The sequence below is a fragment of the Euphorbia lathyris genome, chromosome 1, assembly GCF_963576675.1.
Source record: "Euphorbia lathyris chromosome 1, ddEupLath1.1, whole genome shotgun sequence".
NCBI lineage: Eukaryota > Viridiplantae > Streptophyta > Magnoliopsida > Malpighiales > Euphorbiaceae > Euphorbia > Euphorbia lathyris.
Window position 1 is genome coordinate 105,060,178 of NC_088910.1, and position 27,427 is coordinate 105,087,604.

Genomic DNA, 27,427 nt, shown 5'->3' on the forward strand with positions numbered 1-27,427 from the left:
CTCATTTAATGGCGGTTACAAGTTACTTTTAATTTGGCGGTTTGAGACTATTAATGATTCATTTAATAATCATTTATGGCCGGGACGGCGGCCAACCGTTATCTAGGTAAATGGAGAGGTTCGCCTAAGAGATCCGCCAGCGGATCTCTTAGAGCTGATCTAGGGTGATCCGCCAGGCGGCTTCCTTTGTTACGTGGCATATCTTAAGGTAATTATCTCTTTTGGTCCTTATGATAATATCCTAATGTTATCAGAAGCCCCCCCAAAATGCCCTTAAAGTCCTTTAGGGCTTTTGGACTTCTGCGCGCCGTCTTATGCTTCCGCATTTAATGTGCACTCTGTCCAATGTCCTTTGATGGCCGACACGTGTAATAGCACACTGCCCTAGAAACGTTTCAAAAACCATCTTCATCTTTCGGAGTTTCTCTTTCTTTCTCATTTTCCATCTTCTCCCATTTTCGAAGCCTTTCCTCCGAAACTTCAAAGATCCTACTCAGGCTTCTGCATTTCCATGTAAGTGCTTTTTATTTTACTCTGAATGTTTAGAAGTTCATCTTCATCCTCTGGGTCAACTTCCGAACTCTTTAATTCGACGTCTTCCCCTAAGATTGAAGTAGATTTTAGTTGGACCACATCCTCGTCGGAAAATTCCCAATCTTCTGTTGGCGAGATTAATTCTGGTCCAACTGAGTTCAATAACTCGGCGCGTAAGCCCTACCAGACTTGTTCCATCGGAAACCCTTCTTTCTTTTCTAGTTTTACTCCGGCCGGTGCCCGTAACCGGCTTCTGGGTTTAATGGCTTCTTCTTCTGTTCCTGTTAGAAAAAAGAATCCTCGAGCGGAGTCTACTTCGTCTCGTATGAGTGCCGCGGATTTGGCGAGTCTATCGGATCGCTTTCTGTGGATAAAAAATTATGAAACCCAACTCCCAGCTTTGTTGGGGTTTAGTGTCCTATAGACAATTGTTGCAGGATACAAACTTATTGTAAATGAATTGTTCTTTATATCATTTGTTTTAATAAGATATATGTTTGATAACTATATAAAGGCAAACCCTTTTACAGCACTAAATAAAGTCTAATAAAAGGAAATCCGTAAGTTTGTTTAAAGTGATTATAAAGTGTTCATACAAGCATGAAGTGAGACAAAACTTTATAATAAACTAATAAACTTAAAACCACCCCAAGTCAAGTGATATGTTTAGGATTGATATATCACTGTTGAGACTTGTATGTAACAATGTCTTCTGTCCGACAGAAAGCTGATCTCACAAGCTTCATATATATAGATATCTGGACAGTTACATAGATCCGATGAAACGTCGTTCATTAGGATTGGGGATCCGATTTGAGATAACAGGATGGGTAGATTCGTCCTTGTCACCTGTTCATCTCATTGGTATTAATAGGTATAAATAATCCTCAGACTCAAAGGAATGTTAATTGGTCATCCTGAATTACTGAATGTGAGACTTTGATCGCGTGGTCCCACCATCCTTAACAGAGATGACTCTGGGGTGTGAACTGCAAAGGTTGGGTGTCACAGGAGGTAATGTCAGGGTAGTTATACATTGGATTGAGTATTTATCACTCCCGACGAATGGGAGATACGTCCAAGGATCGCTTGTGGAAGACTCGACTCTAAATCCTTGCAAGGTGATAGCTTAAGAGTAGAAATACAAATTTCACTTAACCTATCTATTTGAGTTGACTCGGCCTGTACAAGTAAAACGAACGTCTCGCTATATATGACTTGACATCATCCATAGTCATAAGATTCAGTTCAAGGATGTAGTTGATAAAGGATCGAATTATACTGTAACTAATACGGAAGGGTTAACGGCAGAATCAACCTGTCTTCTTAACGGACTCTGGGGGAATGATTACGGACATGCCGATAACATGCTCTGTTCATCATTCCGTTATGCAAGGATTAAATATAATTCTTGGAGAAATTAATTTAATAGTTGCATACGGCCAGAAGTAGTAAGGACCTAATGGATCACACATAAGACTTGGAAACAAAAGAGAGATGGATCTGATTAATAGATGGAAGCCCAGTTGAGCCCAGTGAGGCCCATGGATAAGGGGGGGTCGAAATTATATGTATTAAAGGAAGGGAATTAATTTATTCCACTCTTCCTAATTAGATTAGGATTGTGAAATTAAATTAATTAAGAGATAATCAAGTTAGGAGTTATTAATTGGATTAATGTCCTCCTATTATTATCTTTTTTTTTTTTGGTAGAAACCTCCTATTATTATCTAACTAGGTTACTTATTATTATCCTAATTATATTAGATATATAGTAAGATAATAATTAGAAATCCTATTCCGAATTGGATTGCTATTAAGTAACCTAATCCTATCTAACTAGGGTTTAGAGACAAGATAATATATATACCCCTTACCTAGTGAATTTCGACACACACACTAGCCCCACCCCTTGTGATTTTCGAAATCTACTAGCTAGAGAGAGAAAGTGAATTCCATCCCCAAGTTCGTGGACAAGAATTCATACGGCTTCCGTCAATCGATTAATCTCTTCCATCCCTCTTTCTCCTTGATCTTGTGTTGGTTAATGAGAGGTAATCTATTTTGGTTACATCTCATAAGGGTTGATTCTAATTTAACCTCACCGTGTTCATAAAAGAAGAAAAACAATCAAAAGGGAGAAATTCGTTTTTCTTCGCCTACATCAGGTCAGTTCACTATTTCGAGGATTCCCGGAGATTGAACCGTCGGATCGTCGCGATTTTTGGACAGTAGCTTCTAGACATATTCTTCCACGTTTCCACCGAAGGGATTGTCGTTCGGAGGTCTGGAAGGTCTGTTTCGAATAGGGGCAGATTGGTAAACAGTTTACCTCTCCTTTGAAGTTGTGGGCACTTCGTTTGCAACGGTAGATTGATCAACGAAAGGTATTTCTTCTTATTCCTCTTTATATGAAATAACGATTAACGGATCCTATGGTTAAAAGGAAGTAGGCTAAAATTTTTATATTTCCGCTGCTATACCTTAGCCCTATTTCCAACAAGCTTCTCATCAACGCCCCTCCAATCCGCCGAAGGGCTTTTTTACTGTATTTTGTAGTCATATTGAGAGAGGGTTTTGCCTTCCTCTTCCCCAGATGTTGGCGGATATCCTCTCGTATTTTGACATCGCCGTCAGCCAGCTACACCCCAACGGCTGGCTTGACATGGCGTTAGATTGTTATCTTGCGTCAAATTTAGGCGTAGTGTATAATGGCCGAATCTTTAGAGCCTTTCACAAACCCTCCAGGAGGAAGTCGGAGTCTTATCTTACATTCGCCAAATTTGGTGTCTATTCGCCCTTTTACGACAAAATGTCCAACGTTCATAGCTGGGATGAGAGTTTCTTCTACGTGAAGATAAAGGAGGATGAACCGTTAGGTTTTCCTTCCGCCTGGAACTCTCGTCCGCTACATATGGCGGGCGACATGTGAATCTTAACACACAGTGATGAAGAGGTGGCGGATCTCATGAAGCAGATTAAGGCGGATGCATGGACGTATGCGGATGCCTTAGCCTTCATGATGAGTGACATTCCTCTGATCCGCCGAGTAGAGGATCAATTCATTTATTCAAAAATTACTCAGTTTGATCAAGGTACCTTGCATATTTCAGGAGCTTTTAATTATTCTGATATCTTCTTTGGCAGGGGTGTGTCTAAGGCAAATCGTGCTCTTGCAGAGACGCGCATGATGTTTCAAGAAGAGGAAGCCCGCAAGAAGAGTCAGGCGGCTAACCCTCAACCTGATACGGGCAAACGCCCTATGGAGATGGATGTCGATCCGCCGCTGAAGAAGAGTTATGGACATATTTGGACCCTCTTTTATTCTTTTGGTATTTTTGAAATAGGGCCTGCGCGTCCTGCCTTTCTACTATCTATTGTAATTTCTCTTCTCATCTATTCCCTTCAATTTTCAATTGAAGTTTTCTTTAGTAGTATAGAAAATTAATGTGTAATTTTCAAGGCGCCATGGAGAAGACGGAGGACCTAAAGAGAAATATGTAATAGTTAGTATTTCCTTAGGTTTGCCCTTTATTCCGTCTCTGGCTCGACAGAATAATTTAGATGATATGTCCATAACGCCAATGTATGTGTGAATGTATGTCTGATGTATGCTAAAGCAAATCAAGACTAAGTTAGATTATGAGACTTAAATAAAAATCCCTCATTAAAAAGTTAAGTAAATAAATAAGTTATTAAAATCGGTTGCCCCTCCCTAATATTATAATTCAGCCGGCAGTACTGGGGGCCTTTGGGTTGTTGGCAAAAGTCAAGCTCGGGGTCTTATGGTAACACCTGAATTATCGAAAATAGTTCTTTCATGAATATGGGGTAATACTTAAATTAGAGTATGACAATTGGTTGGCAAAAGTCATGTTGTTCATACACTAATGGGCAAAATGGTTGGGATTAATATGAATGACATATTAGTTACTAATGTGGTTAGTAACCCAATAACCTAGGAGTCACATTCGAGATGTGATTGATTGAATGAATCTACCTAATGAATGAGACTAGTTTGTTGGCTAAAGTTAAGGCGAAATATCAGGAGTTAGGATCCTAGCTCACTAAAGGATTTGTGAAATTCTTCGAATTAATATGGAGGGTTATTAATTTGGCAAAATAGTGGGAGCAATCTGAAATAAATTAAAAGGCCTATAATTTTAGATTGTTATACTTTAAAGCAAATGAATAACATACGTTTACTCTTTCTCACTCTCAGTTTAATGAAACACTCTTAAAATCATGACTAACACCAATCTGCAAAATACATCTACCGATAACAAGTTGAATAGTTCAAACTTCACCGACTGGTATCGCAACCTCAAAATTGTTTTGAAGTTCGATAAAATAGGGTATGTATTTGATACATCGATACCCCCTATCCCTAATAATGATGCTCCAAATCGAGGAAATCGATGCTTACAAGAAGCACAAGGCTGATGACGATCATGCCGGATGCATCATACTTGCATCGATGACATCGGAATTACAAAGGCAACTATGCCTGTTCCATCATCATGCGCCTAAAGGAATTGTTTGGGAAACAAACCAGGTGCAAACGCTACGAGATATCCAAATGGTTATATCGTTGCAGGATGCAAGAGGGCACATCAATCATGACACATTGTGTGAAGATGATTGGCTATATTACCAAACTTTCTAGTATTGGATTCGCGATGGATAACGAACTAAGTGTAGACTTAATTCTTCAATCCCTCCCAAAGAGTTATTCATAGTTCATCATGAACTATCAGATGAATGACTTGCAAACCTCTCTTGAAGAGCTTGCAAATATGCTCAAGTCAGTTGAGCCCAATATTCAGAAAGACAAGGCAATACCGGCTATTGTCATAGAGGGATCATAGAAAAGGAAAGGGGATTTTCCCAATCCTAAACATCCCAAGAAAGGTAAGAAAGATGTGTCCAAGGGAAAAGAAGTTAAGAAGCCCAAAGGAGAGTGCCACTATTATGGTGACATGGGACATTGGAAGAGAAATTGTTCTTTGTACCGAGCTACCCTCCATAAGGGAAAAGCCGGTACTCCAAACATTTGGTATGTTCTATATTTCGATAAAGAACAATAGTTGCAATTCTTATAAAGATTCGATCTTTTATTTTTCAAGAATATCACAAAATGGGATTTATGTGTTAGATGATAAAACTCCTGTTTTTGCAATTGATACCAAAAGACATAAGCTAGATAATTCGACTTACTTGTGGCATTGTCGTTTAGGCTATATAAACAAGAGACGCATGCTAAAACTACATTCAGATAGGCTTATAGATCCAATCGATTCTGAATCAATGGAAACATGCGAATCATGTTTAAAATGTAAAATGACAAAGACACCCTTTAGCAATAAAGGTGAGCGTGTATCAGACACTCTAGGACTTATTCATTCAGATGTATGCGGTCCTATGTCAGTCCAAGCAAGAGGAGGATTCAGATTCTTCATTAGCTTCATAGATGACCATACTCGATATGGTTACATCTACTTGATGAAGCACAAGTCAGAAGCTTTTGACAAGTTCAAATGCTTCAAGAATGAAGTAGAAAATCAATTAGGAAAGAAAACAAAGACGCTTCGATCCGATCGAGGTGGCGAATATCTTTCTGATAATTTTCTGAATTATCTAATTGAATGTGGGATATGCTCGCAATGGACACCTCCCTATACACCACAACACAATGGTGTATCCGAGAGGAGAAACCGTACCCTATTAGATATGGTACGGTCCATGATGAGCATGGCCTTACTTCCAAAGATGTTCTGGGGCTATGCCTTAGAAACTGCCCTCTTCACCCTAAATCGAGTACCAACTAAATCCGCTAATTCCACACCGTATGAATTGTTCGTTGGTAGGAAACCTGTGTTCTCATTTATGAGAGTATGGGGTTGTTCGGCATATGTCAAACGCATTGCGTCCGACAAATTAGATTCTAAATCTGATAAATGTTTCTTCATTGGATATCCCAAAGAGACCGTAGGGTATTACTTCTATCATCCAGATGATCAGAAAGTAATAGTATCCAGATACGCAACCTTCTTAGAGAAAGAGTTTCTCGAAGAAACACAAAAGGGAAGCGTGATTGAACTCGATGAAGTTCAAGAGGAAGAGACACCGGCTGAAACAACAGAAGCGGTTGAAGTACCCGAAGAAGTCCCATTAGATGAGACTCCAGTGGCACCTATTCGTAGATCACGAAGAGTTCGTGAACTCCTAGTTAGATATGGTTTTCTAGTGGGAGATGATGACGAGGTTCCCGTGTTAGACGACGAACCCGAAAACTACGAAGAGGCTCTTACTAGTCCAGATTCTAAAGCATGGATTGAGGCCATGGATTCTGAAATGGATTCCATGTATACTAACCAAGTGTGGACTTTGGTTGATCCACCCGAAGGAATAAAACCCATCGGGTGCAGGTGGATCTTCAAAAGGAAGACTGACATGGATGGAAAGGTTAGCACCTACAAGGCTAGGTTGGTAGCGAAAGGATATCGTCAAAAACAAGGCGTTGATTATGACGAAACCTTCTCTCCCGTTGCTATGTCCAAATCAATCAGAATCATGCTTGCAATTGCCGCTCATTTTGATTATGAGATTTGGCAAATGGATGTGAAAACAGCTTTCCTAAACGGAAACCTGCTTGAGGATGTATACATGATGCAACCTGAAGGTTTCATATCAAATGATGCAAATAAAGTTTGCAAACTTCAGAGATCCATTTATGGACTCAAGCAAGCATCTAGAAGCTGGAATAAGCGTTTTGACGAAACCATAAAACAATTTGGTTTCGAACAAAATTGCGAGGAAGCTTGCATTTACAAGAAAGCAAGTGGGAGCTCTATAGCATTTCTCATACTATATGTGGACGATATACTATTAATGGGAAATGACATTGCTCTATTACAATCGGTAAAAGTATGGTTATCTGGTAACTTCTCAATGAAAAACCTTGGTGAGGCAGCCCATATACTTGGTATAAAGATCTATAGAGATAGATCGCGTAGACTGCTTGGTCTTTCACAGGCTACATACATTGAAAAGGTGCTAAATCGGTTTAGCATGCTTGAATCGAAACGAGGTAACTTACCCATGGTACATGGAGTGAAGTTAAACAATCATCAATGTCCTAAAACTGATGATGACAAATGATGCATGGCTATAGTCCCGTATGCCAGCGCGATCGGTTCGATTATGTATGCTATGCTATGCACTAGACCTGACATAGCGTTCGCGTTATCAGTAACGAGTCATTACCAAGGGAATCCGGGAGACGAGCATTGGATTGCCGTCAAGAACATTCTTAAGTACTTGAGAAGGACTAAAGATATGTTCCTAGTGTACGGAGAAGGAGATCTGAAAATTGAAGGATTTTCAGACGCTAGTCATCTCACAGATGAGAATGATTTTAAATCCCAATCAGGATACCTGTTTATCTTGAATGGGGGCGCGGTCAGTTGGAAGAGTTCCAAGCAGGGAAGCGTGGCTTTCTCTACGACCGAGTCAGAGTACATCGCTGCTGCGGAAGCGGCAAAGGAAGTGGTTTGGATTAGAAAGTTCATTACAGAACTAGGAGTGGTGCCTGACATTGTCAATCCCATTACTCTGTACTGTGATAACAATGGAGCCATTGCGCAAGCAAAGGAACCACGGTCTCATAATGCATCCAAACACTACCTAAAGCGATACCACATCATCAGAGAGATTGTGGCTAGAGGAGATGTGAGAATAGAAAGAGTACCTACCGAGGACAACGTTGCAGATCCGTTGATAAAGCCGTTAGCCCAGAAAGTACATGATCGTCATTTGACTTCTACTGGGATAAGTTTTAGAAACAATTGGCTTTAGTCCAAGTGGGAGTATGTTGGGGTTTAGTGTCCTATAGACAATTGTTGCAGGATACAAACTTATTGTAAATGAATTGTTCTTTATATCATTTGTTTTAATAAGATATATGTTTGATAACTATATAAAGGCAAACCCTTTTACAGCACTAAATAAAGTCTAATAAAAGGAAATCCGTAAGTTTGTTTAAAGTGATTATAAAGTGTTCATACAAGCATGAAGTGAGACAAAACTTTATAATAAACTAATAAACTTAAAACCACCCCAAGTCAAGTGATATGTTTAGGATTGATATATCACTGTTGAGACTTGTATGTAACAATGTCTTCTGTCCGACAGAAAGCTGATCTCACAAGCTTCATATATATAGATATCTGGACAGTTACATAGATCCGATGAAACGTCGTTCATTAGGATTGGGGATCCGATTTGAGATAACAGGATGGGTAGATTCGTCCTTGTCACCTGTTCATCTCATTGGTATTAATAGGTATAAATAATCCTCAGACTCAAAGGAATGTTAATTGGTCATCCTGAATTACTGAATGTGAGACTTTGATCGCGTGGTCCCACGATCCTTAACAGAGATGACTCTAGGGTGTGAACTGCAAAGGTTGGGTGTCACAGGAGGTAATGTCAGGGTAGTTATACATTGGATTGAGCATTTATCACTCCCGACGAATGAGAGATACGTCCAAGGATCGCTTGTGGAAGACTCGACTCTAAATCCTTGCAAGGTGATAGCTTAAGAGTAGAAATACAGATTTCACTTAACCTATCTATTTGAGTTGACTCGGCCTGTACAAGTAAAACGAACGTCTCGCTATATATGACTTGACATCATCCATAGTCATAAGATTCAGTTCAAGGATGTAGTTGATAAAGGATCGAATTATATTGTAACTAATACGGAAGGGTTAACGGCAGAATCAACCTGTCTTCTTAACGGACTCTGGGGGAATGATTACGGACATGCCGATAACATGCTCTGTTCATCATTCCGTTATGCAAGGATTAAATATAATTCTTGGAGAAATTAATTTAATAGTTGCATACGGCCAGAAGTAGTAAGGACCTAATGGATCACACATAAGACTTGGAAACAAAAGAGAGATGGATCTGATTAATAGATGGAAGCCCAGTTGAGCCCAGTGAGGCCCATGAATAAGGGGGGTCGAAATTATATGTATTAAAGGAAGGGAATTAATTTATTCCACTCTTCCTAATTAGATTAGGATTGTGAAATTAAATTAATTAAGAGATAATCAAGTTAGGAGTTATTAATTGGATTAATGTCCTCCTATTATTATCTAACTAGGTTACTTATTATTATCCTAATTATATTAGATATATAGTAAGATAATAATTAGAAATCCTATTCCGAATTGGATTGCTATTAAGTAACCTAATCCTATCTAACTAGGGTTTAGAGACAAGATAATATATATACCCCTTACCTAGTGAATTTCGACACACACACTAGCCCCACCCCTTGTGATTTTCGAAATCTACTAGCTAGAGAGAGAAAGTGAATTCCATCCCCAAGTTCGTGGACAAGAATTCATACGGCTTCCGTCAATCGATTAATCTCTTCCATCCCTCTTTCTCCTTGATCTTGTGTTGGTTAATGAGAGGTAATCTATTTTGGTTACATCTCATAAGGGTTGATTCTAATTTAACCTCACCGTGTTCATAAAAGAAGAAAAACAATCAAAAGGGAGAAATTCGTTTTTCTTCGCCTACATCAGGTCAGTTCACTATTTCGAGGATTCCCGGAGATTGAACCGTCGGATCGTCGCGATATTTGGACAGTAGCTTCTAGACATATTCTTCCACGTTTCCACCGAAGGGATTGTCGTTCGGAGGTCTGGAAGGTCTGTTTCGAATAGGGGCAGATTGGTAAACAGTTTACCTCTCCTTTGAAGTTGTGGGCACTTCGTTTGCAACGGTAGATTGATCAACGAAAGATATTTCTTCTTATTCCTCTTTATATGAAATAACGATTAACGGATCCTATGGTTAAAAGGAAGTAGGCTAAATTTTTTATATTTCCGCTGCTATACCTTAGCCCTATTTCCAACAAGCTTCTCATCAACGCCCCTCCAATCCGCCGAAGGGCTTTTTTACTGTATTTTGTAGTCATATTGAGAGAGGGTTTTGCCTTCCTCTTCCCCAGATGTTGGCGGATATCCTCTCGTATTTTGACATCGCCGTCAGCCAGCTACACCCCAACGGCTGGCTTGACATGGCGTTAGATTGTTATCTTGCGTCAAATTTAGGCGTAGTGTATAATGGCCGAATCTTTAGAGCCTTTCACAAACCCTCCAGGAGGAAGTCGGAGTCTTATCTTACATTCGCCAAATTTGGTGTCTATTCGCCCTTTTACGACAAAATGTCCAACGTTCATAGCTGGGATGAGAGTTTCTTCTACGTGAAGATAAAGGAGGATGAACCGTTAGGTTTTCCTTCCGCCTGGAACTCTCGTCCGCTACATATGACGGGCGACATGCGAATCTTAACACACAGTGATGAAGAGGTGGTGGATCTCATGAAGCAGATTAAGGCGGATGCATGGACGTATGCGGATGCCTTAGCCTTCATGATGAGTGACATTCCTCTGATCCGCCGAGTAGAGGATCAATTCATTTATTCAAAAATTACTCAGTTTGATCAAGGTACCTTGCATATTTCAGGAGCTTTTAATTATTCTGATATCTTCTTTGGCAGGGGTGTGTCTAAGGCAAATCGTGCTCTTGCAGAGACGCGCATGATGTTTTAAGAAGAGGAAGCCCGCAAGAAGAGTCAGGCGGCTAACCCTCAACCTGATACGGGCAAACGCCCTATGGAGATGGATGTCGATCCCCCGCTGAAGAAGAGGCGGCCCAATACTATTGGGAGTACCAAGATAATGGCGGACGCGATTAAATCCGCCAAACCTACTGAGAAAGTGGTTCAGGTAATTCGTCTATTGATTTTGTTTCCTGCTCATCTGATTTTAAAGCGGCGTATGGTTTTTCCTGTTTGCGCAGATGGCGAAGCCTGATATCGGTGGATATTGGTCCGCCAAGTTTGGGGTTCAAGGAACTTTTGAGAATGAATCTCTTTTGAATGACCTGGACGCAGCTTTAGGGCAGGTGGGAGAAGTACAAAAGGATTACGACCAAATCCCCGAATCGATCCACATCCATAAGGGAAAGTCTGAGCTTCTTTCGGTGAGTATTAAAAGAATATGATGATTTGTTTCATTCTCGGACTAAATCCTTTTGTTTTCCTCAGCTGTATGCCCGCTTGCGCACTCTGGAGAATGGAGTCCTTCAGAATGTGGCGAATAGGGCGACTATTGAAAAGTTAGAGAAAGAGATAGCGAATGCCAATTCCACTATTGCCACCGCCAACGCGAACCTAGCTTCCGCCACAGCTGCTTTAGTTCTCCGAGACGGGGAGATACAAAATCTGAAGGCAAAAATAGCTTCTGATGCTAAAAGCCATGAAGATGCTCTCGGGGAAGCGGAATACACGGCGGGCGAACAAGCATTCTTTTATGGAGAGATGCTTATAGCGTACTTCTCTTTAGCCCATCCTGAAATTGATTTCACAGATCCTGAGTTCGCTGTCCCCGAACCGGAAGATGTGGCAAGGTTCAAGAAGATGTCCAATGCCAATGAGTACCTTCGCGACTATGTGCGAAAATGGATGAAGGGAACCTTGCCGGATGCCAAACCTTCTGCCACAGTTGTGATGGATGATCTCCAGGAGATGCCGTCCAAAGCTGATCTTGAACAAAAAAAGGATAAGGAAATATCTCTTGAAGGCGGATCCCTGACTGTGGAGAAGAAGGACCCTCAAGCGAGCGTCGGGGGCGAAGGAAGCACAAAAGAAGATGCTCCTATTATCATTTAGTTAGCAATTTTTGTAAAAACTTTTTCAAGTATAATTCCAAACATTGCTATGTATAAACATTATTTTACTTTTACCCTTGCGTAGGACAGTGTTTTCAATGTGAGTATGTTTAGGATTTTTGTTTGAAGTAGGTGGCCAGCCATACTTCATTGTATGAACCTCTGTGAAGGTTTGAAGCTGTTATATTCCTTCTTTAGAGGAAGTAAAGCTGCCCAGGGGTTCAATTTGCTACCTATCTTTGAGGTGAAATGACCCACCCGTAGGACTTGTGAATTCCTTTTTGAAAAGGATAAGAGAGTGTAAAGACCTTGCGTCCAAGGATCATTTTAACTCTTATTGGAGATTGGGATCCGCCCGGAGACGGATCCGCCCATAAGATTGATCTTCTTATGTGCTTTAGGATAGCGATATATTGCGAATGTGGAGAGCGTTGGGTGCCTCCCCTTCTTTTTAAGACTGGAATATTGATATTGCAGCAGTAAGCTATAAAAAGAACATGAATAATAAAACGAACGATATTTATTAATGGGATGAACACCTTATTACAGCGGACAGGTCTTTATAGATGAGCCTCATTAAAACCTTTAACAAGAAAAACCCCATGGGAAAAAGCTTGTTTAAAGGAAAAAGAGTACTCAAGACCGTACTTTATTTTCTAACAAAGTATTTGCAGAGATTTTGGAGATTCCACGTGCGTGGCAGCGTGTTGCCCTCCGTATCTTGTATTTTGAATGTGGCTGGTCCCACCTTCTCCACCATCTGGTATGGACCTATCCAATTGATCCCCAACTTGCCTTTGCCTTCTCGGGATTGGACTTTATCAGCCTTGCGAAGCACAAGATCTCCCATCTTTAGATCCACAATCTTGGCATTTTTATCATGATAGGATGCAATCCGCTGTTTATATGCTGCCATGCGTACATAGGATTGATCCCTGCGATCCTCAACCTGATCCAGATGTTCCCTCAGTCGTTTATTATTGTCTTCTTCACAATAAAAGGCCACTCGATCACTGGGGACTCGTATTTCCACGGGGATTACGGCCTCCACTCCATGAGAAAGGGCGAACGGCGTTTCTCCCGTAGCGGTTCTTAGGGTTGTGCGATAAGCCCATAAAACACTTGTAAGTTGATCCGCCCATTTTTTGTCATGTTCTCCCAACCTCTTTTTTATCCCTTTTACAATCGTCCTATTGGTCACTTCGGTCATTCCATTGGACTGAGGATAGTAAACGGAGGCGAATCTATTCATGATGCCCAATCCCTCACAAAAAGCCTTGAATTTGCCACAGTTAAACTGTGTCCCGTTGTCAGTGATGATGGTGTGTGGAATGCCATATCTTCCCACGATGTTGTCTCTGACAAACTCCACTATCTGCTCTGCTGTAATGGAGGAAACAGCCTCAGCTTCTACCCATTTGGTGGAATGGTCCACCGCTACTATTACGTACTTCTTTTGCCGGCGAGTTGGAGGAAATGGTCCCACGATGTCTATTCCCCAAAGGGTGAACGGACGGCCTTCAATGATTGGCCTTTGAATGTGCTTGGTAGTGTGTGACTCATTTGCGTGAATCTGGCAACTATGACAAGATTCTACCAAACTCTGGGCATCTAACTCGGCCGTGGGCCAGTAGAACCCTGCTATCCTTGATTTCTTTAAGATCGCGGCGGATGCCTCATGTGACCCGCAAGACCCCTCATGCAGCTCTTTGAGGATTTGTTGCCCTTCTTCTGGTAGAATGCATTTCATCCAAGGATGACTAAAAGACCTTCTATAAAGACCATTATTAATCAAGGAGAAGTAAGCCGATCTCCTGACAATCTTCCTCGCCTCTTCCCTGTCTTCAGGTAATGTTCCATTCAGTAGGTATTGGCGAATGACTGTCCTCCAATCATCCTCCATTGTTGCAAGTACGGACACTTCTTCAGCAGCAAATGCTGGAGCCATTTTTACTTCGAAGGGACAATCTGGATCCGCCCAGTTTGCTTCACTAGAAGCCATTTTGGCCAATTGATCAGCCTCTGTATTGGATTCCCTTGGTATGTGAACCAATTCCCACTTAGTTTCTTTAGCTTCAAGGTTATCCAGAATCTTTTTGACTTCTGCTACATACTTGGCCAGAACCTCGTCCTTTACCTCGTAATTCTTGATTACTTGGTTCACCATTAGTTTAGAATCGCTGTAGATCACGATCTGCTCCGGGGTGATTTCTTGAAGTAGACGTAAGCCCAATATCAGAGCTTCGTACTCAGCAGCGTTATTAGTAGCATGGAAATTTAACTTTGCTGCGTATCGCAGTCTTATGTAGTGGGGACCTTTGATCACAACTCCCACACCAGCTCCATCTGCGGCGGAAGCTCCATCTGTATACATTGACCATTCTTCTAATGGAGGCTTGGGATGAGATATCCCCTCGTCAGTGAATTCATTCACGAAGTCCGCCAGGACCTGACTTTTTAAAGATGACCTGCTCTCGTATCTTACATCAAATTCACCCAAGCGAATCGCCCATTCCATCAACCTTCCCGAAGTGTCCGGCTTCTGCAATACCTTTCTCATTGGTATATGGGTTCGAACTATCACGGTATGTGCCTGAAAGTATGGCCTAAGGCGGATTGCCGTGGTCACGACAGCCAGTGCCATTTTGTCCAACTTCGAATATCTGGTTTCAGCATCTTTCAAAACTTTGCTCACGTAATAAATGGGGAATTGTTGGCCATTTTCTTCTCGCACCATGACTGTGCATACGGCTTTATCCGTAACTGATACATACAGGTATAGATCCTCCCCCTTCATAGGTCGACTCATCATGGGTGGCTCTGTAAGGAACCGCTTGATTCCTTCGAATGCATTTTGGCAATCTTCATTCCACTCAAACGCCTTTTGTCCCTTGATAACTTCGAAAAAAGGCTGACATCTACGAGCTGAGCAAGAGATAAACCTGCCCAAGGCTATGATACGCCCATTGAGGCGTTGTACTTCTCTGATATTCCGAGGAGGTTTTATTTCTAGGACTGCTTTGACTTTGTCAGGATTTGGGCTAATTCCTCTTTCACTAATCATGAATCCTAGAAATTTGCCATATGTTGCCCCGAAAGTACATTTCTCTGGATTTAGCTTGATGTTGTGATGGCGAAGTATTTCCAGTACCTCCTTTACATCTTCTGCATGCTTTTCCGCAGTTGCGCTTTTAATGATCATATCATCTACATAGACAGAATAATTGTCATTCTTACTGTTCGAGAATATCTTGTTCATCATCCTCTGATAGGTAGCACCTGCGTTCTTGAGCCCGAAGGGCATAACTTTAAAACAATAAGTAGCTTGATGTGTCACGAACGAGGTCTTGATTCTATCTGAGGGCTCTATAGGGATTTGATGATAACTTGATTTTACGTCAGTAAAGGAATACATTGCATGACCGGCAGTTCCATCTACAAGCATGTCTATGCATGGCAAAGGATAGTTATCCTTGGGGCAAGCTTTATTAAGATCTGTGAAGTCAATGCACATGCGGTAGGATCCGCCAGCTTTCTTGACTAGCATGACGTTCGCCAACCACTGAGTATAAAGTACTTCCTCAATGGCATCCGCCTTCTGGAGCTTGGCAATTTCCTCCTCTATCACTTTTTGTCTTTCTGGACCATGATTCCTCCGCTTCTGGGCCACAGGAACCGCATCTTTATCAATGTTGAGTTTGTGGGTGATTATGTCCGGACTGATTCCAGGCAGAATTTCATCCTTCCATGCGAAGACATCTTCGGCCTCACATAGTACCTTGGAGATTGCATCTCTGATATTGCCCTGTAGTCCTTTAGCTATCCGTACCTGCTTTTCTTCTGCCATCAGGTACATTTCGGTTTCACCTAAGGCCATTGTGACACGTTCTTCTTCATCTTCCTCCTTAGATTGAGGGCGAATCATTAAGGAAGCCGAATATGTCTCTTGGGCTACTTTTTGACAACCCCTAACCATCACGCCCCCCTTGACCGTGGGGATGTAAAGCGTTAAATGGCGAATAGAGATAAGAGCTGCAGCTTCGGAGATGAAAGGTCGCCCGAGGATAATATTGTAGGCTAATTGTCCATCCAAGACCGAAAACTCCAAATCTCCTCGCCAAACTTGATCATCATCAGTAAGCTCGCAATTCAGAGTAACTTGGCCTTTCGTCTGGATGGTATGACCTGTCACTCCCAAAATGTCCACCACAGTTGGTTCTACCTGGACAGGATCAATCTTGAGTTTGGAGAATGCTCCTCGGGTAATGACATTACATGAACTTCCTGTATCAATCATTACCCTCTTCATCTCCCAACCCTCAACCATCATAGTGACGACCAATGCGTCCGCATGGGGTGGAATTTCAGGACCTGCGTCTGAGAAAGGGCGATTTAGTGATGTCCTGTCAAGGGTGGTCATCTTCGCCTTTTTCAATGTTGGCTGATAGCTAGGCCCACCTGCTATGACGTTGATGGTACCCTTTCCTTTCTTCTTCGGGTCCTCTTTGGATTTGTCATCTTCCTTTCCTTCCGTTTGGATGAACCGATCCAACTTTCCTCTCTCAATCAGTCGCTCAATTTCTCGAGCCAACTCCCAGCAAGCATCCGTATCATGACCATTCTTCCTGTGATACTTGCAATAATTTTTAGGATTCTTTCCTTTGTTGGTGTACTCTCCCCCTTTTGGCTCAGGGTATGAAATGCTCCGTTTGTGCTGGCTGTTCTCGATCCACATAAGAACTTCACTTTTAGAAGCATTGAGAGGTGTGAAGGAGGTGACAAACGTTGATTTGTTCCTAGAATCCCTTCGTTTGTTTCGAGAAGAAGAATCTTGACGTTTGTCTCTGTCCCGGTCCCGAGGGCGGGATTCGCCTCTATCCTTCTTTGGCGATGATGGGGTACCTCGGCGAATATCATCAACCTCTATAAAGTCTTTACAGCGCTCCATCAACTCTGCCATGCTGGTGGGCTTTTTACGAATGAGGTCCTCTTGCAGACTTTTACAAGTAGTGTTTCTTACAAAGCACTCCACAGCTACGGAGATATCTACATCAACGATTTGTATACACAACTGGTTGAAAGTGTCTACATAATCTCGAAGTGGTTCATTCGCCTTCTGTTTTAGCTCAAAAAGCTTTCCAGATTTCACCACTGCAGGGATGCAGCCAGCAAATTTTGCACAAAATTCCATGCTTAATTGATCGAAGCTATTTATAGAGCCTGGAGGTAGAGATTGGAACCATAAATAGGCTGGACCTCCCAAAGTGGTGACAAACATCTTGCAAAGTATAGGTTCGGTGGCTCGATTAAGTCTGGCCAATATTCTATATTTTCGAACATGAGCCTCCAGATTGTCTTTGCCTGTGTAAATTGCAAGATTAGGGATTTTAAACGCCCTTTCAGTTTCCTCTGCTTCGATCCAGGCCGCAAAAGGCGAATCTCTATTGGCGAATGGATTATGCCTAGCATTTTCCTCATTCATTTAGAGCACTAGGGCCCTTACTCTATCATCAAAATTCTCCGGATCTGCCCTGGGATGATCTCTTCGTGGCGATCTGCTTGGAGAGGAAGAAGAACTTGATTCTGACGATGAATCCGATGGCGAATGTCTACCTCGTCCGCCTCCCCTTCTTCCTCCGCCGCCTCCCCCTCCACTTCCTCTATTTGGAGGAATTGGACCGTTTCCTCCTTGCTGGCCTTCTGGCAGAGTGTGTCCAACAGTTCCTGAAGATGGATGGGGTGGTGGTCCACCTATATGAGACGTTTTTTCCGGTCTTTTGCTCCTTTTATGGCCAGTAGATGGAGCCGATCTGCCACGGCGTGGAGATTTCGTTCGCCTTGGCGAAGGAGATCTTGCCTGCTTATCTTTGTTCTTTTTACGCTTTTTACGAATGGGCTCTTTAAATCCGCCATGGGACGAATTCGTCCGCGGGCGCCTGGGTACATTCGGCCCATCACGATTAAACCTTGGAACTTCTGATCCGCCAGGAGGGACCGTATTGTTCCCGTGGCTTCCTTCACCAGGAAACAGCTCCTTGATAACCGGTCGCGCTCCACCCGGTGCCGTGGTAGTTACCGTAGAGTCAACGTTGTGAGCTTGAAGGAATGAAGAGTTACGAGCCCCAGGTCCCAGTCCGAAGTTTAACGGAGGTAGAGATGAGACAACTGATGTAGGTACCGTACTCCTATGAGGAGGAATAGTCATGAATGCCCGAAGGCGGTTTCCAATTTCAAGCCCATATCGCGCCTCGATATCCTGAGCACACATATCAAGGAAGGATGCTGTGGGCATATTTCCATCAATATTCATCGTAGGGGCGACTGTGCTTGTGCATCCAACGCTAGATGGTGTAATTATTGGCGATTCGATCCCTGAGGAGGGATTTTGTATTTCATCATTCATGATGTTTCAACGTGAACGAAAAATCCTTTATTTGGTCAAGGATTCCACCTTCACCGCACCAATTGATAACACTGGAGAAACTTCTTGATCGGATCCCGTCCCTGTGAGGCGCCGTTGGGATCGGCCGGGGACACTCCGATGCCAAAGTCAGTAGAATATATGAAGAGTAAATCGTATTGACAAAGCTTAGAGAATGTAAAAGTAAGTGTACCTTGATAGCCTAGAAAGGTAGGCTATATATAGTTGAGGAATTCGTAACCCCTAGGTAACTGGAAAGCCCCCATTAATGCTCATTTAATGGCGGTTACAAGTTACTCTTAATTTGGCGGTTTGAGACTATTAATGATTCATTTAATAATCATTTATGGCCGGGACGGCGGCCAGCCGTTATCTAGGTAAATGGAGAGGTTCGCCTAAGAGATCCGCCAGCGGATCTCTTAGAGCTGATCTAGGGTGATCCGCCAGGCGGCTTCCTTTGCTACGTGTCATATCTTAAGGTAATTATCTCTTTTGGTCCTTATGATAATATCCTAATGTTATTATACATGCATAGGGGCGGGGGTCAAAGGGGGCATTTGCCCCCCCCCCCACCCCCCTCATCCCATTAATTTTTTTTTAAAATTCAAAATTAAGGGTTAAAGTGCAAAAATACCCCTAATGTTTTGGGTCAGGAGCAATTTCATCCCTAACGTCTAAAATGGTATAATTTTATATCTAATGTTGGAAGTCAAGAACAATTTTACCCCTAACCTTGATAAATTGTGTCAATTTGAAAAATAATTCATCAAACTGTTTTCTCGGTCATGAATAATAGTGTCTGAAATTGATCCAATTTATCAACGTTAGAGGTAAAATTGGTGCAAAATTACAAAATTGATATGCAATTGGTGCAAAATAAAGAAAAAAATTACTGTATTTTATAATAGTGTCTGAAATTGATCCAATTTATCAACGTTAGGGATAAAATTGCTATTGGCTATAAACATTAGGGGTAAAATTGCACCATTTTAGATGTTAGGGATAAAATTGCACCTGACCCAAAATGTTAGAGATATTTGATGCGTAACAACCCGAGAATCCCGGAAATGGATGATTACGAGTCGGAAACATTATAATTTACTTTTTTTTATAAAAAAAATCATGAAAATAATGCATGACAATTGAACGATTTTCCATTTTTCGTCACAAAAAATTGTACAATTTTGCATTTTTTTGTCATAAATAATTGAACAATTTTACATTTTTTTTGTGTAAAATTTTTTTACATAGAATTTTGCCCCCCGCTCATTCAAATCCTGGATTCGCCACTGTACATGCATAATGTGTTTGTACGCATCTTCAAAAAATCAAACGACCAAGATCAGAGTATATGATTCTATTATCAGAAAGAACATATTTTACCGTTTGTTAATATTTTTTAATCTATTTTATGAATTATGTAATAACATTTTAAAACACGTGCAATATATTTTTTTTGCATATAATTTATTTCTTTACAACTGAATTTAACTATTTTTTAAGAAAGTTGAAGGCTTATTATAATATTTTAAACAAATTGGGGAACAAAGTGAGACACTTTAATAATTCCACACTATTTAGAATCTATAATAAATTTGATATCAGTGAAAAAATCTGTGATGAAATTATTTATCCACAACTTACACATGTAAATTTAGGGCTAACAATAATTCATCCGAAAACCTAGAAAAGTAGAAGTGCAAGTGCTTTATTATTTGGATAATACGCGTGTTTTTTTTAATTTCAATTAATGAGCTGTTCATTTATCCAATAACATTGGGTCAACCGCGGTCTTGTTATCATTGACTAGATCAGCGGCCAAAAACATAGGAACACGCTTCCGCGAAGCACCGAATAATACCCTTTTTATCCAAATATCATAACCTAAATGACGTACATTTGGATATAAGGATATTGTTTTTCATTTTTCTCCTGTCTATCTTTCTCTTCTCTCTCTAAAAGACCAGCTGAAGCCAGAGGTCTAGCAGGAAAAAAACGTAGCTAGCTTATCGGGCCATGTAATTCGGGTCCTATTAGATCCGGATCATATCATATTTCCCATCTGTTCGATCCGAACCCGAATCAGCCATGACTAGGAGGTGCTCTCATTGCAGCCACAACGGCCACAACTCGCGGACTTGCCCGAACCGCGGTGTGAAGCTCTTCGGGGTCCGATTGACCGACGGGTCGATCCGGAAAAGTGCTAGTATGGGCAATTTGAGCCATTACACTGGTTCTTCTAATCTTGCCGGGGCAATTACACCCGGTTCCAACAACCCGGGATCTCCTGGTGGTGGAGACACTCCTGATCACGGCAACGCAGCTGACGGCTACGCTTCTGAGGATTTCGTTGCCGGATCTTCTTCTAGCCGTGAACGAAAGAAAGGTTAGATAATTGTGTATTCTAGTTCTACTTTTTGTTGCTGAATTGATTTTTTACTTTGGATTGGATCATTGTCCTTTTCTGATTTTTTTATGCACAAGTGGACAATCCGGATTTTTTTGCTGTTCTTCAATGTTTTAAGTTTGGATTTGCACTAATAACTTAATTTCAATGGTGATGAATTAGAGCCAGTGATTGAGATTTCAGATAGATAATTAAATTATGTACTTCGAAATGGGTGTAATAAAACGTATATTTGAACTCGTTTTGGATTTAAATGTACTGTGATATGTATTTCAATGAGAAAACGAGAGGATATGTGTATGGACTATGAATCTTGTAAGTTTGTTGATCTATGCTTGTCCGACAATTGTCCTAGAAATTACCAACTGGTTAAAGTAATTGGAAAGATTTAAGCTTTACATTAAGTTGAGATGTAATTGTTAGGTGATTTAAGCAATCATAACATGTGCAAGTACCAGCAACCAATTTTTAAAGGCTTCTTTATGGACTCTATCAGAAAACCTTCCTAGTATAAGTAGATGAGTATGCAAGGTATTGAAACTCGAATTTGTTCCGCAAGTGATGTTTGTATGAGTGATTCAATTTCTACTTAGTCTTGGTAAAAAGTAGGGAAACAAAGAATGTTGAAATCTTGACAAATTGAATTCAATCATGGTTTTAAGAGAATATAATTTTGAGGCAAGAAGGAGATTTATCTTGATTAGATTTTAAAAATGGTAAATCTGGCTTTTCAAACAAGCCGTCAATATGACATTCTGCTTTTGTGGTAAAAGTGGTAACCCGATTCTAATATTTGGGTGATCCCTCATGGTTTGGGTTTATTGGGAATTGGTTTGTCCTGGCCTTATTTACGCATCAATCAATCTCAAATTACATCTTGGACTGTAGCCAGAGATTTTCTCTTAGCTTGTGCTGCATATGCTCCTACAATTGAATGATTTAAATTATTTTGCAGGTGTTCCATGGACTGAAGAGGAACACAGGATGTTTTTACTTGGTCTCCAGAAGCTTGGTAAAGGTGATTGGCGTGGAATTGCGCGCAACTATGTTATATCAAGGACACCTACTCAGGTAGCCAGTCATGCACAAAAATATTTCATCAGGCAAAGCAATGTCTCGAGGAGGAAAAGGCGATCTAGCTTGTTTGATATAATTGCTGATGAGGTAAGTACCATGCCTTCGCCTACCCTCAGGCTTCTTCTTACTTGAATCAGCTTATAATGCAAGTGCTAACATACTCATTCTGCACTCAACTTAAAAGCTACAGAATAAGCACACTTGAATCAACTTATAATGCAAGTGCTAACATACTCATACTGCACTCAACTTAAAAGCTACTGAATAAGCACATTAGCATGCGTCTGCACACATATATTAGAGTCTAATGAAAAGAAGAATCAATTGTTTTATGTGGTATAAGCAACTGACAAATCTGCCTATGTGCACGGACAGTGTGCTGCTCATTCACTGCATTAATAAAGAGAAAATCACTTCCTGATTTACAGAAGCACTTGATATTATTCCTTGCACTAACTGGATCCAGAAAAAACCGAATTACAGAATTGTTCCTTACTATTCCAAATTGTGTGTACCTCCTAGTGGAACCCATACACAGCTTTTAGTGAACATTATAAATTCTTCAATAATTACAGCCACAACTCAATATTTGTCTGAACCAGCATATATGAAATTGTTAGATACGTCCTTTTAATCTTCTTACAGAGTGATTTTCGAAGGTTTTCCTGATATTTGCCTATGATCAACCAAACTGTTTCGCTGCAGATAGACTGGAAACTTAGGCAATCCTTTCTTCGTTTGGTTCTTAATTTCTTATTCTTATGGAAGTTCTTTCTTGTGGAGATAATTAAACTTCCTGGCCTAAGCATTCATTGACAATTGAACTAACCTCTTCACTTAGGAACCTTAGATGCCTCTGAAAGTGTCATTACTTAGCTCTGTAATAATATGACCATATATGAAACAGTTGTATGTCTCCTTTTGATCTTAGAAAGGAGTTCTTTTGAAGAATTTGATAATGTTATAAATGGTCGACCATTCTATTTCCTTGGACACAGACCTGGAGACTTGAACAGTCCTATCTTGATTTGGTTAATTTTACTCTTCTGCGAATCATTCGGTCATTGTTGTGGGTAGATAATTTGAATTTCCCGTCATGTGGAAGCATTTATCATTCTTTGCTTGGGAACCTTTAGAACTTTGGTTGTCATAACGCTGTTTCGTTGTTGAAAAAAGCCACGTCATCTTGTTGTATTTGCAGGCAGGTGACACTCAAATGGAACAAGACTTCTTGTCTGGTGACCATCCACAGACTGATGCGCTAAACGATGATCCTAATCAATTGCCCACTCCTCCTCCTTTGGATGAAGAATGCGAATCAATGGATTCTACCAACTCCAACGAGGCAGCAGAGGCTGCTGCGCCTTCAAAGCCAGATAGTTCACAACCCTTTTACCCAGTCATGTATCCAGCTTATTACCCACAATTTTTCCCATTTTCTGTTCCAATGTGGCCGGGATACAGTGCAGAGCCAAGTAAAAAGGAGGAGACGCACGAGGTGCTGAAGCCAACGGCAGTACATTCAAAAAGCCCCATCAATGTGGACGAGCTAGTTGGCATGTCAAAACTGAGTTTAGGAGAAAGTATAGGTGGTGCTGGACCATCATCACTTTCTCTAAAATTGCTTGAAGGTTCATCAAGGCAATCTGCATTTCATGCTAATCCGGGCTCGGGTGGTTCTGGCATGAACCCAAACAGTAGCCCAATCCATGCTGTTTAAGGGCAGCTTTTGCAGACAGTAGATTATAGGGTCCATGGCAGGTTAATGTTTATACAAAGACAATAATGTGCAATCTGCTTTGGTTTCGATTATATATTAGTTTGTGGGGTTTTTTAAATATATTTTTTTAATGCTTTTTTTATAGTATTATTAGTTAGCTTGTTTTAGTTAGCTAGTAGCTTCTTATAGGGTGTAGCATCTTATTAGAAATTATTTGAATCTTTAGCATTTGTGTTGTTTTAACTTTATTTTCTGCTTTTCATACTTAATTAATTGAAGCTTTTAGGAAAGAAATACCCAACACTATAATTTCCCCTTCATTAAGAAACTTACTCTTTTCACAAAATTATGTTTTGCGTAATGTTTACTTTGTCAAAAACTAACAAAGTAACCATAATGCCTTCCTTGGTTTAATACTATTTTTTAAATATTATTATCATTTTTATTGCATTTATATATCATACATCATAATATAAAAATATATAAATCATATTAATACTGGATAACAAATCATCAAAAAGAATTTTGAAACTGAAGTTAATTATTAATATCAAATGGATATAAACTTGCCAAATAGTATTTTTGAAATCCGAACCATCACTCGAGAAAAGAGTATACATAGTTTTATTATTGCAAAACTGGTCTACGATTCAATAATTTATCATTGCAAAACTGGCCTACGATTCAATATTGAAGGTCTTGGCTTGAGAAGTCTCAAATGACAATGTTAAAGATTCACCTGTTACAACAATCACGTCTGATCCCATGAATGACGGACCTAGTGGATTTACATCTTAGTTTTGATTTACTGTTGTGTTCATCATCAAGTCTTATCTCAAACTGGCTTAGGCATAAGAGCGGGTTAGCCGGAAAACAACACCATTTTGATCATGTTTTTGTCCAATTGCAGGTTTACAAGTGGACTTACTATTCAACAATATCAAATTGGTGCGGTGAGCGTGGAATAAACAAAACAATGACTCGCTTAAGCAGTTCCATCCAACTCCCATCCTCCAGTCCACTCCTTGCGTCCGGAGTCCATATTGCGGCGGAAGAAGAAGCACAACGACAGTTTCAGGCTGACCACAACCTAACTCTGAAAATGGTGGAGGATAATGAAGCCTTAGACGTCTGATAGCAAAGGCTCTTAAGTGCAATCTCCTGATGACTACTAAAAAACATTGAATCTATCTATGACGTCGTCAGCGTTATGCGACATTAACACGCCATCCAAATGGCAAAAATTAAAGAGAAGTTGGAGATAGCAGAAAAAACTATCAAGTACATGAATAAACCTGAGAATACCAACTACTCAACGTGACACCACACAGTCCGAAAAATGTCATCGTCAGCGGGACGGATCACTAAGAGACCGGCTAAGTGATTTTGGCTCCCAGTCAAGCGGAAGTGAAGACTCCCTAATAAGACGCCACATATCTAGAACTCCCCTGACATGAAACACAAGGAAGCCAACAAGCAATCCCCCGAAAGATTGACCCATGTAAGAGAAGAAAAACGACCCTCCCCGAAGAGGAAAACTTTAGACTCAAATTGTAGGACTTGACACAGATCCGATTCCCGATCTGTTAGTCAGGAATAAGCACCCGAACCCAAAACTTGGGATCGATGAGTGCCCAAGGAAAAGAACCTCCCGTAAAAGGCGAGGATTCCGATGCCAAGTTTGATGCAATCCAAAAAGAATTAGATAAGCTCAAAAGCACAATCGTTGAAGCGGGGATAGACTCGAAGCATCCCGAACCAAGCCCATGCTGAGAGGGTTCAAATATCCGTTGATGAAAGAGTACAACAGGATGGGGGACCCTACTATTGGTCCATTGTGTTATAAGAATAAGTTCCTAAGAGGGGGGGGGGGGGATTAAAGGAACTATTTAAAATTTTAAGTATTTATCCTGACTTGTTCTAACTTGTGAAATATATTTTCTCACACAGTTTAATAGCACAAAGATACTATGTGCGGTCAGAGGCAACTTTAGTTGGTCAGCAACTAAAGTTGTTTCTGATGTTGATTCAGGAGATAGCACTTAGAAGTTTATTCTTGAACACAACACTTAATCTAGCAACTCAGCAGGCTTAAGTTAAACGATTACACAACAAAGATAAAAACAATCAAATACAGGAGATAAGGGATAGAAGATACTACTCAGCAATTTTATCTTGGTTCGGCCTCCTGCCTACATCCAGTCCTTGGAATTCCTCTTCCGAACTTTAATCCACCACTGAGCTCTTCCAGGTAGAGCACAAACCCTTTACAATAATCAGTGAGCAGTTACAGAGTACTGTTCTCTATATACCTACACTTAGCACTATCTGTCACGTCCGTGTCTAAAGTTCTAAAATTTATATTTTGATATTAGTATATATTATAATTATTAGGTGTGTGAAGTTAATTTGGTGCTATGGAAAAAGTTTGGAGTTAATTTGATGTTTTTATGTGTAAACTAAAAGTTAGGATCATTTTTAAAAGATTATATAAAGATGGAGGATCAAACGTGATATTTACCAAAATTTTCTCAAATCTTCCGGATGATATCGAAATGCTCCATCATCATTATCTCTTTGATTTTCAATTCTTTTTCTTTTTCTTTCATTCTTATAATCAGTTTTCTCTCAACCGTTTCTCCACCGTTTCTTTGATTTACGGAGATTCGACCATCCGAATCACTCGAAATTGTAATGTAATGGAGTTGATAAATATGTTGAGGTTCTTGAATGACTAATATAGTAAGGATATTGATTTATTTAGAATATATATCTAAGAGGAATACTTGAAAAGTTTGAAATTTATGATATTTGGATAATTTGGAGACTCCTAAGTATTGATTGTGATCTTTCTATTTCACGCTCAATGCCGATTGAGGCCGTCTAGGATCGGGTGTGACACTATCCAACTCTGATTGCTGAATACCGAGCAACTCAAAGTCTCCTAACTAACTTTAGTGATTGATAATGTTTTCTTCTAAACTAAGAACACTTTGATTGAACTATTCTATTGTTTACACAGAAAATAGGAGTTTGTGTAAGATTGCTTTTCTTTGCTTTTGGCTGGAACTTCAAAAATGAATTTGCTCAGAGCTTTCGCATATGTGAAGATCAAGTTGCAATGAAGCAAATGATATGCCTTTTATAGTGACACTTCAAGGCATCAATCATTTCGTATTTCGAAATAATTGTTGGAGGGAAACGGCTCTGCTGTCCCTTTCATCCTCAGCAGCCAGTGCTGCGGCCAATCACAACGAAGTCTTCTCTGTCGTTCTATTTCTTGTTCAGCAGTGCTTCAGTGCTTTACTCAGAACGCTTCAGATTGTCTCTCCATTTTTGGCAAAGACAATGCAGCGACAACTCGTTTGTTGCTTATGAATCTTTCATCAAATGGTTAAGCTTTGTCTACAAGTTAACGAGTCAACCTGTGCTTTGTCCGCTTCCTTCTTTGGTCTTCGAAGTCAGCAGCTTCGTGAAGAAGGCAAGAGTCTGTTCTTGATCCTTCCTCTTGCTGA

The 27,427-nt window shown here is 40.5% G+C and overlaps 1 protein-coding gene across 1 annotated transcript; it reads left to right on the top strand.

The window, feature by feature from the left end:
• The first annotated feature begins 20,618 nt into the window (after positions 1–20,618).
• On the top strand, positions 20,619–24,140 carry LOC136210023 (transcription factor KUA1). The gene is made up of 3 exons (XM_066001702.1): positions 20,619–21,094; positions 22,071–22,279; positions 23,394–24,140. Exons 1-3 carry the CDS (start codon positions 20,797–20,799, stop codon positions 23,910–23,912), a joined length of 1,026 nt encoding a protein of 341 aa, XP_065857774.1. The 5' UTR covers positions 20,619–20,796; the 3' UTR covers positions 23,913–24,140.
• Positions 24,141–27,427: the final 3,287 nt, after the last annotated feature.